The sequence below is a fragment of the Taeniopygia guttata genome, chromosome 1, assembly GCF_048771995.1.
Source record: "Taeniopygia guttata chromosome 1, bTaeGut7.mat, whole genome shotgun sequence".
NCBI classification, from domain to species: Eukaryota; Metazoa; Chordata; class Aves; order Passeriformes; family Estrildidae; genus Taeniopygia; species Taeniopygia guttata.
In genome coordinates, this window is record NC_133024.1 from 566,296 (window position 1) to 582,014 (window position 15,719).

The following is a 15,719-nucleotide window of genomic DNA, read 5'->3' on the forward strand; positions in this document are numbered from 1 at the left end:
AATTAAATATTAATAAACATTAAACTACAAACATTGTATTAAATAATGTTAACTATTTCTTATGCTCATAAAAAGAAAAAATTCTATACTTGAAAAGTAAATTTATATAGTTGAAATTGGCGCAGCTGAATTTTATTTCTGTTTACTAATAAAAATCTGTCATACAGATTGTGCAAGCTTCACATTTTTTTGTTTAGTAAGGGAAGCAGATTGAATGGCATTGTAGAGCCTACCTCTTCTAAAACTTGGATCTACCTGATGTTATAACGACATTTCTTCACCAAAAATCTCTCTTGCACTAATCCTTATAAATAATCTATTATTAGTGTCTAATTACAAAATAAGTATGAAACATTTTACTTCAAAAAGAAAGATAAAACAAACCTAAACCCAAGTGAGCGTACAGAACACCCAAACCCTATTAATTTTAGAGGCAATTCAGCTAATTGCATAAAATTCCCCTCAACCCTCTATTCCCAGCAGTAGAAAGCTAAAGACATTCTATGTATTTTACTTTTGATTCCTCCTCAACCTTCTGAACCCATGGAAATATGAGTTCAGAAGGTTGAGGAGGAACCAAATATATTTGGGTTGTGCATCTGCAACTTCAGAGTGCTCCCACTGCAATGAAACCCTTGGCTTCACACTGTGGCCTCCTGGCAGAAGACACTGAGAAGACACCTCAAGGAGGACACATCACCTCAAGCATGTCCACTGTGTCTCAGCTACTTGCTACAGGAACTGCACACTTGTAATGTGATAAATATACTTTCATCTTCCAAGAGTACCAACAACTTGGCAAAATGTTGGACCACAAACTAGGAGAGCTGAATTCCTGTGGAGGAGAGAAAAGAAGGGTTTAGCAGACATTGTTTCAAATTATTACCAGAGAGAAGGGAAAAAAAAATCAGTCCATGCCTCAAAGTACTGATTTCTGAGCTGGAAGCTTTGTGGAATCCAGGCCTTCATTTCAAATTTCAAAAGAGATACCCTGTTTTGCCAAAGAAATGTTGTGTGATGCATCAAGGAGCTCAAACTCTTGATTTTCTCACGGATCATCACAAAGAGGTCTATTACCCAACCATCTGAAGAATCCTATTTAAAACAAAATTTGACACCTCTGAACTGGAGTATACATTCCTAACCATATAGTCCTAATGTGAAAATTTCAAATTTGTTCAAGGTGAGCATCTTAAGCTTTCATGCTGTGCACTGTGAATGTCTGTGCTTTAAGATGCCAAATATGTGGGCAAACACCACCTAAGACTTAGCAGAAGACAAGCTGAGATCAGTTATTCTACAGAACAGGCTTAACTTCAGCTCAAGGCCACAAAACCAAGATCTAGTCACATGGCACAGGTTCTTTTCTCCTGGCACAAAATCCAGTGGGGAGGGGGAATGTGTGTGTGTTTATCTATATCTATATATCTGTAGTTTGAGACATTACAAGAATGAAGACCAGATCACAAATTCACACGCCAATAATGAAAAGACAGACAAGCGATACAGACAGATCCTTCAAAAGAACCTGGTCAAAACCTCCCACACAGACTCAGCCTTCTAAAGATTCCTGAAAGCCTGCACATATGCAAAATGGACCTGGGGAGATCTTAGCTACCACACTCACAACATCTCCTGCAAAACACAACAGGATTGGAAGGGGGAGGAGGAGGAGGCAACAGATGGTGGAAATTTCACAGTACCTTTACTGCGAGCAGAGCACCATGACAACTCTAACATGGTTCAAAAGGCATCTTACTTCTCAGAAGAGGCTTCCTGTAGCCAAGGGATGAGGAATTTGGCTTGTGGTCAGATGAACATAAACCACAACCAGCACAAAAATGACGTCCAGTTCTCACACATGCACTTTTCCTCTCTGGAAGTGTTCACATCCTTGGCTGAATCCAGACTTTCTTCCCATCTGAGTGACTGCTGCTCTTGCAGGATCCCCAAGCAAAAGCAAAGCAGACATCCAGCATCTTACACTCAAAGGAAACCAACAGCCTTCTTCCCAAATAATAATAATCTGTAAGCAATGGCAAAAGGTGAGTATGCTAACAAACACACCACAGTGAATAAAGAGAATTTGCATTTGACTGAAAAACCAGGAAGAACAGGAATTGAAACTAATCATCACCAGCTAACACTGCTGCCAGCCTGCTATGAACAATTCTTGGTTTCCTACATGCACTATAGAAAGCTCCCACCCTAACCTGACATTGTTGATGCTTCACAAAACAGTTTCCAGTGCACACTGCCATGCAAATCTGACACACCTTAGTTTTCTGAGACCTAGAGAAACAAGTTTTTCCTATTAATGAGTGCTTCAAATCAGACTAGAAGAGACTTCAACATTATAGAAAATGTCACTTTCCTTTTTGGCAATGTTTCTGATCCACTCACCCCATTCTCAGATGTCACCCATTATAAACCAAGAGCTACTTCCACCTTCTCTGTTCTTGCAGAAAAACAACTAAAGGAATCATCCTTAGCACTCAGTGGAATGTTACTACAGTTAAGGAGTGCAGTCACAGAGTTTACGATTTAGAGTCATAGCATCTGGTGGGATAGGGGAGGAGGCCCTCAAAGAATATTATCAACGACAGAATTGAGGCAAAAAAAGCAGCCAAGAAATCATCTTGTGCCTATCATAGACCATAATGATTTTCTGGACTTTTCAGCAATTAGCTTGGCAGTTTAATAATAAAAATTGTACCTTATTTGTATTTGGAACATGTTGAATTTCACATTTGAATCACACGATCAGGCTACTGTTTCCTAGATGTTATCCATGACCACAGTTTTCCAGCAGAGGTGTACTATAATCCATTCATTCTTTAATCTGAGTGGTGATAACCAAAACACGAGTTCCTGAGGCTAATCAATATTTACACAGTGTTAGTAATTTATCTGTAAAGGCATTAGAGTATGTTTCCTTAACAGTAGCACTTCAAAGGGGCCTAGTTAGGATAAGTCTCCCTTTCACCAGGTACTAATACCTCTAGAGTGCTGGACTCAAGCACTAAAGAAGTAGCAAGGTTTTATACTGCATGGTTTTAGGAATGGACAAGTCATAATCTGCAAGGTAGTTTGGTTTTGGTGGTGGTGGTGTTGGGCAGGGAGCATTTACAGTGCTGCTCACTTGTTGCAGTCTGGATGTGTTTGTTGGTCTCTGCATTTTGCCAAATATGGATAATGCAGCCTGAGTGGCTCATAGTAGTGGAGGACTGCTTTTGTGCTCTCCTTTGGGTAGACAAAGGAAAACAGAACACAGGCTGGGACACTAGTAAAGTAGAATAGAAAGCTCTTCCTAGTGGAAAGCTTCTGCATCTAAATCTGCCTCATCATAATAAGTATCTACCTGAAAGGTGAGGTAGGTCTTGTCACAAAATAGGAAACATGGTTTGCAGTGATGCAAACCCAGCTGGACCCAGCCCTGCTGCTAAAGATGATGCCTTTGAAGTATCAAGGAGGGAATTGTTACTATGGCATAAGACCACTAAACACTCTCTTCACTACAGACATCCAGTAAGGATCAAAGCCCAGTCCTGTTGGTTTGCATAAGGTTGTCAGCTTTTGTCAAATGACAAAGAGCCTTGTGAGGAAGGAGAATTACCATTCTGGAGGGAATAACACCCACCATCAATTATAGCAATAGTCTCTGTTAGCTAAAACAATTACTTTTCTCCCCAGTTTCCTTCAGCTTCAGAGATATAAACCATGCATTCCAGAAGTAGCAGCACCGAAAGCCCAACCAGACCAAAGCTGAGGCAGCCAAGGGCGAAAGACCACCACCAAGAAGAGGCTGGTTACAGCGGGAAAGGAAATGCACAAACACGGCAGAAAGAGAAGGATGATGCAGCCAGCACCATCCTGAGAAGTCCAAAGGCAGAGAAAAAACAAAAAAGCTCTGCCAAGAAAAGAGAGGATCTCTCTCGGGATGACTTGCTATTCCTTCTCAGTGTCCTCGAGGGTGAATTACAGGTAATACATTGTCCTACTTTATATTCCAAATTAAAAGACACTCTGCCCTCCACCGCCATTCCCCCCTCCACCACACACATATGCTGCTTTTATGTTAAGAAAGCACCTTACACAGTCTGATACAGGACAAATATGAACTGCAGCATACAAAACCACCCCAAAATTACAGCTTTTATAGCTATCAGACAGGAAACATCCTCTTTATATGACAAGTAACTCTCAAAGCACACAACTCATAAAACTTTCTAGTTGTGCTGCCCCATTCTAAGTATCTTGAATACAAAGTATGTGTCATTGTACGGTTGATATGGAGAACATATTACAGACCCTTGAGATATTTTACTTAATTATGTCTTATCCTCCCACTCCTGTGAAGCCATGAGCTTTACTCTCTATGAAACAGTATGTGCCGCTTCACAAGAAGTAACTCATTTAACAGTATTCTAACACTTCTGGCTAGAAAAATCGAAATAGCCATTTTATTTCCCATAATACAAAGCAAAAGTGTTACATGCCACTTAGTCCACAAGTTACTAGATTTTAAGAGAGAGCATTTTTCTACCTAGAAAAGGAACCCATCTGTCAAGTGGTAAATGATGCCTAACCTGGTCAAACATAACTTCAGGAAGTGGGAACCAGATTTCCAGTGAGCAGGGAAAATACTTCTGTGGCAGGATTATTGCATAGGAGCAGCAACTCTAAAACTACTCACAGGCAGAGAAAAAAGCAAACTGGCCAAAGTGGCCTAAATGGGTGTAACACATGGTGTCAGAGTCTATTACCTAGACAGTACCTGGGTAGTTCTATTCTTAACGTGTTGTATATTTTTATATAATAATACAGATGTGCTGATAGGAATATTTAATAGCTGCACCAATCTTTGAGGGTAGATCCAAGGCAAAATTCTACACATTGTTTCATTATCCAAACAGAACAATTTCCATGTTTGCAAAACATTTCTCTCCTGCCCATTTGGTCTTTCTTAATTTAGGTTAACATTTAGATGTCACATATTTTTATATAATTATTTATATTATACACACACTCTTCATTACATGTGAATAATATAAAAATAATTAAATATATATATATACACTCTTCAATTATTAAGGTTTACAGCTGGAGAAACTGGAAAACAATGAGCCTGACATGAACATTTTAAATCAGACCTGAAATTTAAAATGAAGCAGCACTATGAATGGAAAAGATAGGGAGTCATCTTTTATCCCTTATTTCCCACCTCCTGTAATGCCAAGTCAAAACGCTGAAGATCAGCTGTCAATTCAATCATAATTAAGTTTCTAATTTAGATGTCATCCTTTTCCAAATTGCAGAACATTCAAGCTGTACAAGGACCATTCTTCTATTTTTTTCTGCTAAGGATTAGAAATAGATTATTTTATATTTTAACATTTGTTTAAACAGTCATCAATGGGGATATAGAAGTCTTCCAGCCAAAAGGAGTCAGACTAAAAGTGTTACCCTGCCCTGGTGTATCCTTCTCTCTGATTTCTTTCCTTCCTACTTTATCCTTCTAGGATTAGCACGTACTTGTTTTTAACTGCAATGATTGCAGAGCACGGATGTTTGAGACAGTTCATGTAGTTTGTATCACTGCACTGGAGGCAGGGGGAAACCTTTATCCCCAGAGAATATGGAGAGGGGGAAAAAACCCAAGAGGGACACAACTGTAGTGGGTTTAAACTACAGGAGTCATCTACACCCAAAACATACAGAATGTACAACACTTTCAGGTTTCAAGAAACATCCCACCATCCTGCACCAACAAGTCCATTTCTAATACCACAAGCCAAACTTTGCCCGAAACTTTGTCTTGTGAATGCTAAACATTCGTCCAGAAACAGCAAAATGATCTAATCATTAAAGGAGTACTAAGCTTTGATAAAGGGTCTGCAGATCCTGGAGTTTATGTTGAATTAATAAAATACAAAGACCAATACTTCCCTCATGCTTTTTGACTGTCTTCACATTACTGTTTTGGAGCACTTTACATACACAGTGTTATTTCAGAAGTTTTTCAGTTTTCTTAATCAAAAAACAGAAAGCTAACCTGTAAATACATATATACAGTTTAACAAGATAATGCCTTAATTTTTGTTTGTGCAGGCTCAAGATGAAGTTATAGGAGTACTTAAGGCTGAAAAAATTGACTTAGCTTTGCTTGAAGCACAATACGGCTTTGTTACTCCCAAGAAGGTGTTAGAGGCACTCCAGCGAGATGCTATTCAAACAAAGGCTGAGCAATGGCAAGAAGATGTCTATGAAAAGCCTATGGGAGAGGTAAGAATGAGTAATTGACACTTAACCATAGTTTCCACCAAATTCAACAGTAAATCTCACCCACTGCTGGGGAAGGAGGCAAATGAGCTCTAAATCTGGAATGGAACATGAGTGTAAGTGAGAGCAGGACAAAGTCCAGGGTCCAGCTGGGACGTGAATCTAATGATCCTCACTTACACTGCAGACTGGGGGCTTTACACATCGACAGACATGACTTTGTCTAATTCAAACCATCATCCTTTTCTTTCCTTTTCCCTTTCTGTTATCCACATCCCAAGCCCATACAAGCAGAAGCCTTGACAGTGCCCACTTGTCTCATGGAGGCCCATCCTACCAGTCATTGCAGTAGCAGTGACACAGCTGTGCACCTCTGCATATCCCTGCTCCCATTAATTCAGGAGCAGTCATGGGGATACCTGCTTGGTCTGAAGAGTTACTATAATGAGCTGGCATTAGAAACTTCATCCAGGCAGAAATCTAATATTCTCATGTTATACCTAAGTAACCTTTAGTTTAATTACACTGCAGCAGCAGCTGCCATACTTTCTGAACAATGTTATCTGATTAATTTCTGCCCTGCAATGCAAATCACTGGATATTAAAACACCTTCACATCAGATTGTGTTTTTTTATCCCAGGTAGTTGTCTCCAATTTAACATACTGCTCAGTATAGATAAACATCACAAAATAAAAGCAGAAATTATTATTAAAAATCTTCTATAAAGTGTTTTCCGAGTTCTTTCAACAGAAATGTACCTAAGGATACAGAGATTATTCCAGACAAAATTATCTCAGGCAAAAGGTCAACTCTCATTTCAGAAGCTCAAAGGTTAAACTCTCTAGATATAATCCGAAACAGATAAAGTTCATCTGCGAAGCTTAATTTACTTTAGAACATTGTGGTATTATGTCACAGAAACTTTGAGCACAAATGGAAATGATTTGAGGAGAAGTCCAAAACAGTTTGAAAACATAAACTCAGTCTGTTACTCTACGTAAGTTTATACACTCTTTCCTTCTTACATTTAATGGCAGAGAAATCATTTCTAGCACCACTGGATTTGGCAATTTCAAAGGACAAAGGTAAACATCCTGACAGCAACTGAAAGGGTAGAAGGACCACTGCCACTTCTTGGTCTTGGAAAACCAAAGAATGCTGTAATAGGCAGGCATTCTACAATTTCAGTTTCAAAATCCCCCTGAATTACATCAGAATCCATTCTGTTGATTTTCTGGGGATTTTTTTCTTTTTGTATTTTTAAAACACATATAAATTCCATAGGAGAGGTGGAACCAGCCACCAAGTCCAGGAACAGACCATTTAAATTCCCCCCTTTGCTACTAGGACAATGTACTTTTGCATCCGCATGTGCATTCACCCTTAAGAGCTCTGCCTGGTAGCTCTGAACACAGAGAATCTTCCTAAAACTCAAGTGAAATTACAATTAATTTCAGAAGTCAACTGTAAGATTTCCATTCCTTTACCATTCTCTCACAATTCTCTTACCTATTCTAAACATAAAGTTTCTTGGCAAATTTGATTAAGAATGTAGTGGGAAAATTTGGTGACTGGACAACTTTACTCAATGGGAACAAGATTCACAGGTGAAAAAATGTAGAAAGCAGTCTTTCCTCTGCAGAACCTATGGGAAGTGTGACAGACCAAAACAATTTCTTCTTTGGCCATGAGGAGATAGTAAATTTTTTTTTTAAACAGTTTTTTTCAATCAAACTTGCTCTACAGCTATTTCTTCCTGCAACATAAAAAATGTCAGATAAGATTACTGTTAGCACTCCCATTTGAGGGTCACAAAAGAAATCAGACTATGATTTTGGTTTTGTTTCAGACTCAAAGGCCTGAAAAGGTTTTCCATTTCTGCATGGTTTATCAATTTAGAAGTAGTCAGTTTTTGTGAAAAAAATCTGTCTTCGGATAAATCACCACTTCTCTTAAATAGACAATGAAGAGTATTCAACATTCTAGGAAATGCAGAATAAGAATATAAGAATAATTTTCCCTGATTCCAAAATAAACAATGTTTTTTTAAAGGAATAAAAAAAATCAGAGATGGTAATGTAGGATATGAGAGATAAAGATGAAGTCACTGCAGAATTTGTGGTGTCTTTTTCTCTTCTCTTCATCGTATCAGAAAGCAGATTCTGGTTTCTAATTTTCCCAATTAATATAGGCAAAGATAAAAAAAATCATGTGCCTCACTGTTCAAAATAAAACGAACCTCCTACCACTTTGAGAGCTCCTCTAAAAGAAATAAATGAGAGGAAAGCCTGTATTTTGCATCCATCAAGGATAATTAAAAATTGAACCAATTTTTGGAATCCCGTTGTGAATCTCCTTGGGGAAAGATGCACCCTCATCAGTACTTTAGCCAAGTCTATCTGATTGTGTCCTCACAACATCTGGTAAGTGTTGGTCAGAACTTTCCAAGGAGCACAGCTGTAGGGCATCAATAAGTCAGTGAAAGGAAGAGACTGACACAACAGTGCTGACAAGGTGGCACTCAGGAGAAGACCACCAACGTATCTGGATGGAAATTTGGCTCAACAAGGGTTGAAACAGCCAAGGGAAGAAGTGCTCCCAAAATCTCTGGTAATCCTAAACTCAGGATTATACATTTATAAACAATGACTGTGAGGATATTATTAACAGGAATAATATTACACTGAACTTACGATAAAATATGTAACTACTCTGGATTTTCTTCTGGCACACCACCAAACACAAAACAATCCAAAAAGAGAAAGATGAACAGTTCAGTTCTGACGTAATGGGTATGAAATACACCAGCCTAGGTTGACTTCAGTCAAGAGTTAGTGGCAAAATGTAGTTAAACTATTATATTCATGCGAATTTTTAGCTTGCTCAACTATTCACAGTTACGTAAGGCTATGCCTCTGATTTTCCATTGTATTGTACAGTGTGTTCAAGTATTAATTCTAGCAAAAAGCCCATATGGTTAGCAAGAACAAAACAACAAATCACTTTATTAAGATTTTATCACTTTAATTTTCAACAGAAGACATTTATACTGCTGCTTATTAGTCCTCTGTGGTTTTTAGCTAAGAACTGTGCAGGCTGAGTAAACTAGTGTGCATGCATATAAATGGGTATTTCTGCATGGGCAGACCCAGTATTTGGCCAGAGCAATCGGAGGAACCCGGGGCTGCTGGAGACACTTCTGTGTAAGCTCTCACAGCAGCAGGGGTTCACATGGCTTCCCTCTCCTCGCTGCTGGACACGTGGGAGTCAGCCACAAGGTCTCACAGGGAAAATGCAAGAGGCAAATTTGCTCCCAAGGGAGGTGCCCTTATCTTGCAGAGGGCCACATCATTTTCTCACAATCCACGCAGAAGTGCAGCAGCCCAGTCGCAGGCTCTGCTCGGTGTGGCTGGGCAGGGAGGACAAGGTGTGCTGCACAGGGACACAAGTGTCACAGGCCAAATGCCATTCCCAGTACATAGCTCACACGCAGACCTCAGGTGTGGGCATTCATTGTGATGAGGGATTGCTGTCTCTCCAACTGTCCCCTTTATGACCCACCCGTACCAGGAGACAGCCCCAGCACTTCCTCCCTTCCCTCCCAAGCTCACCTTGTTCCCAGCCACAAATGCTCACAGCAGAAATGATTTGACAGCATGCTTAAAAGAAACAGAAATGCATCTTCTAGCCCCAGCAACAGGAGAAAACCGCAACATGCAAACTGCTTTAATACAGCAGCTTATGCTTTTCTTACTCTTTCATGTGAGCAGGTCTCCCCAAGACACTACTACTCTTTTTCCCACTTAAAATTCTTTGTTCCAACTCCCTGCCTTGAATACACACCTCACCCATCCCAAATACCAGCTTGTAATCCTAACTGTTGTATTCTCAGCAGTGACAAATGTGCTACTGTGAGGTGTAAAGTGCGGAGAGCTGCAAAACAAAACCCTGGAATTAATAACTTTTATTTTTGCATACATGCTACTTAGATTTCTGCTTGAATTAACCTCTTTAGCCATTCAACAAATACTCCAGAGCAAACAAAATATACAGAACATATAAAACCCTCCTGGCAGGTCCCACATCCTTTACACCAAACAGTGCAAGAAGCAGGACTATTTTATACTTGGTTAATGTTGCTTGGCCGATGACTAGCCCTCATCTCATTCAATTTATACATGTTTGGAACCAGGATCATCTCATTCATGATCAGCTTGTAGCCAGAAATGTCAGTGATGTCTTATGACAGCAATTTACATATCCCCTGAGATCTTTACATATACTTTCAAGTGGTGGTTCAATACAGTGCTTTTACTTTCTTAACCCCCTCCATGCAGCCTGCCTGACCTCACACGGAGGCTGAGAGCAGCAGGCACTCCTGCTGATACTCAGCTCAGATCAATTTAATCAAAATAGAGCCATAGTTGCAAGCAGCACTGCATCAGAACTTAGTCAAAACTCAGGAGCCAGACTGCTTTCTGACAACAGTGGACATTCACCTGACAGCATCATCTTTAAAAAGATAAGGATCAGAAACCTAAGTGATGGCATTTTATGCATCTGTAATTCCTGTTCCAAAAACCCCTCTGAAATCCTGGGTAGTGGGGTGGGGGGAAGGTTGATAAAACATCTTTTTGATAAGTTAGATGCTAAACAAAAGATTTCAATTTTTAAAATTTCCACTTCTGGTAAAATAAGGGAGAGTGTGAAGAAATTAAGGCCAGGTTTTCCTCAACCTGACCTTTTAAGGCAATCCAGTTTTCAACTGCTTTAAAAGATATAGAAAGCACAGCCAAAAGATTCCTGTATAAGGCGACTCTTGCTTACTAAGAGAGATTGCGTATGCAAGGGTTTAGGTAAGAAATGTTTTCCCAGGGGAGGTCCTGCTTCAGGATCATGATTTCAGAAAGCAGTCACCTTGCTAGGGTAAAGCATACAAATTACTAGTGAACAACATAAAAAATAATAATCTGCTGTAAGAGCACCACAAAATAGCACCAAAAAAAATAATCACAGGTTTCTTTGTATTTCTTGATCACGCATGAAACAAGCTCAGCTATGTTACAACAGAAAATGACCTAAGTAGAAAGTGCAGGAAGTTTTAAAAAAATGTTCACATGATGGACTAAACCATCTTCAAAGCCTTGTCAATAGCTCATTTTTCTTCATTCACAGCAGCATCAACAAAAGGTTAACAATTATTTAGGAGGAACATAAGAGAATACATATAGCTTTAAAAGAAGCTGAGACAAGCAGAGGAAGACTTGGAAACCTAAGCAGAAATTGATTATATCCTCACTCATTCAAGAAATCATGTTCAGGCATTCCAGCTCTCCCGTCATCATTTCTATTGGCCAAACTGTGAATAAACATGAGGAAAAGACAATTAATCATACTCCCTGGAATAAAATTGTCCAAAACAAGCAGTAGCCCTAAGAATCTGAAACCCCAGTGTTTCTTGTGGCACATAGAATTCCTTGTGGGGGGAACATCAGAGAACCAGAACCAGCTTTGCTTCCCACACTGCCCATTTGTGAATTCTTTCCTATTAATAGAGCGAAACACTACAATCAGACTGACCTACTAGAATAGACTGTGGTTAGAAGGAGGCACTGGGCTGTGAGCTCAAAGTTTCTCTTTTCCAAAAAGGACACAAGGATTTTACGTTGACCTGATGAGGGAGGCAGTCTGCAAAGGGGAACAAGCAGGGAACAAAGTGGCTCACAAATACAGACTCTTCCCAGATCTTTTGATGGCCTCCAGTGATCCTCCCTGAAACTTCAACTAGATCAGTAATGCCCAAGGAGAAAAACCACTCATGGCTACACACTTGCATACACACACACTTGCACAACTCAGTCACATACTGAACTCAAAATCCTAACAGAATCTTCAGAATCACAGTTTTCTCTAAGTTTGTGGAGTTATTTTAAAAGCATAAGTCTAGTGAACAGTAATGCCAATACCTCTGTGGTTTAGAAAAATTAAAAATTATTGCCAAAAGCAAAAATAGATTATTTATATTCAAATGTCACTATATAGTAATATCTAGAAAAATTTCAAAATTTTCACTGAAAGGGAGGTCAAGCATTGGAATGGGCTGCCCAGGGAGGTGGTGGAGTCACCATCCCTGAAAGTGTTCAAGAAATCACTGGGCATGGCACTTAGTGCTATGGTTATTTGGCATGATGGTGTTCAGTCAAAATTTTGACTTGATGATTTTGGAGGTCTTTTCCAACCTTAACGCTTCTCTGATCAGGTGTTAAGCAGAAATCCTTGAGGAAGGGAGGGGAATTTTATGTTAAAACTGTGCTATAAAGGTGCCACCTGAAAGATAAAGACCTCAACAAAACGTGCAATCTGAGGAACATAACAGGAAATACCACCATTAAAACAAAGTACTTCCAACTATTAAAAAATTCAGCACTTAGTTATTCCAGAAACCCAGAGCCATGCTCAGAGTAAGCACAAGAGACAGGATTGTTTTGTATTCTTGGCACAACCATGCATTTAAAGTGAAACCAGAAAACTGCTTTTTGATCTATCTCTACCTCACAAAAGCAATTTAATGCTCTTATTTCCTAGGCAGCTATATGTGAGGCAGCTATTTCTACTCAACCAAAAGTCAGTCATCCACTGTGTGAAGCACTGGACAGTGCTTCTTCTGCCAAGACATCTGGTTCTCTACCACAGTGATCAAGGAGAAAAGCACAACCCTGGGAACAGTAACTGTTAATTAGTTTTAAAAAAATGAGGATCACTCATGGCAGGAGAAGGAAAGGAAGATGACTGAGGGTCCTGAAAAACAGTACCTTAGTTTTTCTAATTTTCTGGGATTAGACTGACAGAATTAAACTGATACTCGATGACCTCCTTACTAGGCTTATTATTATAATATTATTATTAAGCTGCTCTCAAAATTCTTTTAGTAATGAAAGCCCAAGAAGGCAAAAGTTTAAAAATACTTCAGGAGTTTTTCCCTTCTTTTTGCAGCTTGATAAAGTTGTAGAGAAACAGAAAGAAGTTCACAGAAGAATGCTGGAACAACTTGTAATGGTGGAAAAAGCACACAGACAGACACTGCATGAACTAGAGGAAGAGAAGAGGAAGCACAGCAAATATATGGAAAAAAGTGATGAGTTTACAAACTTACTGGAACAAGAATGTGAAAGGTAAGGTTACCTCTTACCATAGTACTAAGAATATGTAGAATTTAATACTGCATCTAAGGATCCCTCTGCTTTATTTTGCACCCCCTTAAAATCAGACATATTTGTGTAATTGTATTTTGAGAGTTCAGCTGGGTAAACATAACTAATGACTTCTAACAAACAATTATGTCTACATCTCCATCAGCCAGCAAGGTAGGTCAAACAGTTGACAGATTCTTCAGCACTGTTGCAGGATGCCAAGGATGTTACACTGCAAGGAATACAGGGAGACATCCAGGTGTAGGACATTATAACAATGGAATGCAGGTGAATCTTTCAGTGTGCTTTAGAAGCTCAGTACACTCTGCAATATGGAAAGAACAGAAGATGTCATCAGACATGCAGCCTTTCATGGCAGAAGAAAAAGACATGAGGATAAGTAGGTATTTGGACAAAACATAGAAATACATAGAGAGGAAGCAAAGGCAGAGGATAATTTCCAGAAAGCTTTGAAGGTAAAAATGACAAAGGTCTCATATCAGAGTTGGCATAAAACCCATAAGAACAGCTTTATTTTTTAAGAGTAACCTAAAAGTGCCACAGCTTGTTTAAGCACAGTGTTACAATTTCAATTCCAATTCTCAGAAGAATTAAAAATTTAATGTAATTTACTGTCTTTAAAAGAAGCCACTTTATACCATGCCTTCTTTGAATCTGCTATAAAACCGAACACATTGTAAGGAAAAAAATATCAAAGAACATTTCCTATTCCCTGTATAGCTAGCCCAGAAGATAGGAGAATATTGTCTCAGTTTCCTTTCGCTTAGGAACAGATGGAAATGTTTGGGTGTGAGAACATCAAGCCTATTCTAAACTCACATTATGCATAGATAATCCTTCCTTTGCCTGGCCTGTGTAACATCACGTCCTACACATTCCACATTCTGGCAGCGCTCACGCTGTGTGCTGCCCCTCTCTCCTGCACGTCCATCAAAGGCAGCACACACCGAGCACACGGCCGGATTTACACTTGCAGCTCCAGAGGCTGGGGAAGAAAATGCTTTGCTCCTCAGGAAAATGTGTACAGATGCAGGCAAGCATGGGCACACAGAGAAAAGCACATACTAGGAACTGCTCCTGGGAATCATCATCAATCAGGAACCAAACCCTGAGATCAAGGGAAGTTTTCATCTCTGCTGTCTTCTCCTCAAAATATGACACATTTATCTCTTAGAGGCAGAGCTAGACAACCCCACTGGCTAATACTAGCAAACTGTTACATCAGACAATGTGTTCACACTGTGAAAAGCTGCACAGAGGGAAAGACTAAGCATTGGAGTAATTAATTTCTTTTTAAACAGGACAGACATTGCATTAAAACTCTCTTTCCTGCCCATCTCTATATCCCTCTATCCCTTCCCCTCTGCCCCATCTCTGTTACCATTCCCAAGAAAACTGTAAAGCATTTATCACTATTGTCTGCTACTTTTAGTCAAGCTGCCTGGAAAATGGTGGGAAGAGAGGGAATGCTGAGATGCTAAAAGAGCCCTGAGAGGATATAATAATAGCTCTCAGATTAAGTCTCTCTCCTTTTTTTTTTTTTTTTTTTTTGAGGATGTATTTTATGTGGAAAACCTTAAGGGAATGTGATGTCACTTACTGAGCTGATTCCAAATTGTTTGCCAAGTAATGTCACCATCAAGATCTCTACACAGTTGCCTGCCATAACAGAAAAAAAAAAAAAAACCCAAAAAACCCAACAACAAAAAAACCCACAACCAAAAGAACTCACCAAGTTAAGACGCAGCTTGCCCTACATGAGCCTACCTGACATGGCAAAGTGACCTTTTCTTCCACTTGAAAATTCTTACTCCAATTTACATTTTCTAAAATGCAAACTTTGCATTTGGATTAAGAACAAATAATACTCTATAAAAAGTTTCACACAAAAAGCAATGACATGAATTTTTGCTTACCCCAGTACAAGTAAAAAAAAAAAAGCAGGAAGGATTCACCAAAGAACTTACTTTTCTTTTTTAGCCAGAAGCAATATCCTCTTCTATATGATGGATATACAGCACTCCAAACAGTATTTCAGGTTCAAAGCAAAATCCCTGACTTTCAATTAGCCAAACACGTACCTTGCTTTTATCAAAGAGCAAGGCTACAGTTCATGCTAAAGATATCCTTGGAGGGTATGCAATGTATACAAGCCAAAGAAGGTACATGAATAATATGTGACTGTGATCAAAAGGAAAAAAAACTTAGATGTTATGAGACAGTG

At 39.2% G+C, this 15,719-nt stretch overlaps 2 protein-coding genes across 13 annotated transcripts in view; one reads left to right on the forward strand and one right to left on the reverse strand.

The window, feature by feature from the left end:
* CMSS1 (cms1 ribosomal small subunit homolog) overlaps nt 1-15,719 on the reverse strand; it is a 218,059-nt gene that overhangs the window by 133,575 nt on the left and 68,765 nt on the right. The gene's annotated exons all lie outside the window — the stretch shown is intronic.
* FILIP1L (filamin A interacting protein 1 like) overlaps nt 1-15,719 on the forward strand; it is a 184,820-nt gene that overhangs the window by 102,160 nt on the left and 66,941 nt on the right. For 4 of the 9 annotated variants that reach the window (XM_072930968.1, XM_072930860.1, XM_072930921.1 and 1 more), the window contains 3 exons: nt 3,694-3,984; nt 6,112-6,285; nt 13,278-13,456. In XM_072930968.1, the coding sequence (XP_072787069.1) occupies nt 3,721-3,984; nt 6,112-6,285; nt 13,278-13,456 (617 nt within the window). In that variant the 5' untranslated portion in view covers nt 3,694-3,720. The remainder of the gene's footprint in view (nt 1-3,693; nt 3,985-6,111; nt 6,286-13,277; nt 13,457-15,719) is intronic. The other 5 variants (XM_072931144.1, XM_072931076.1, XM_032751000.3 and 2 more) reach the window with 2 other exon arrangements.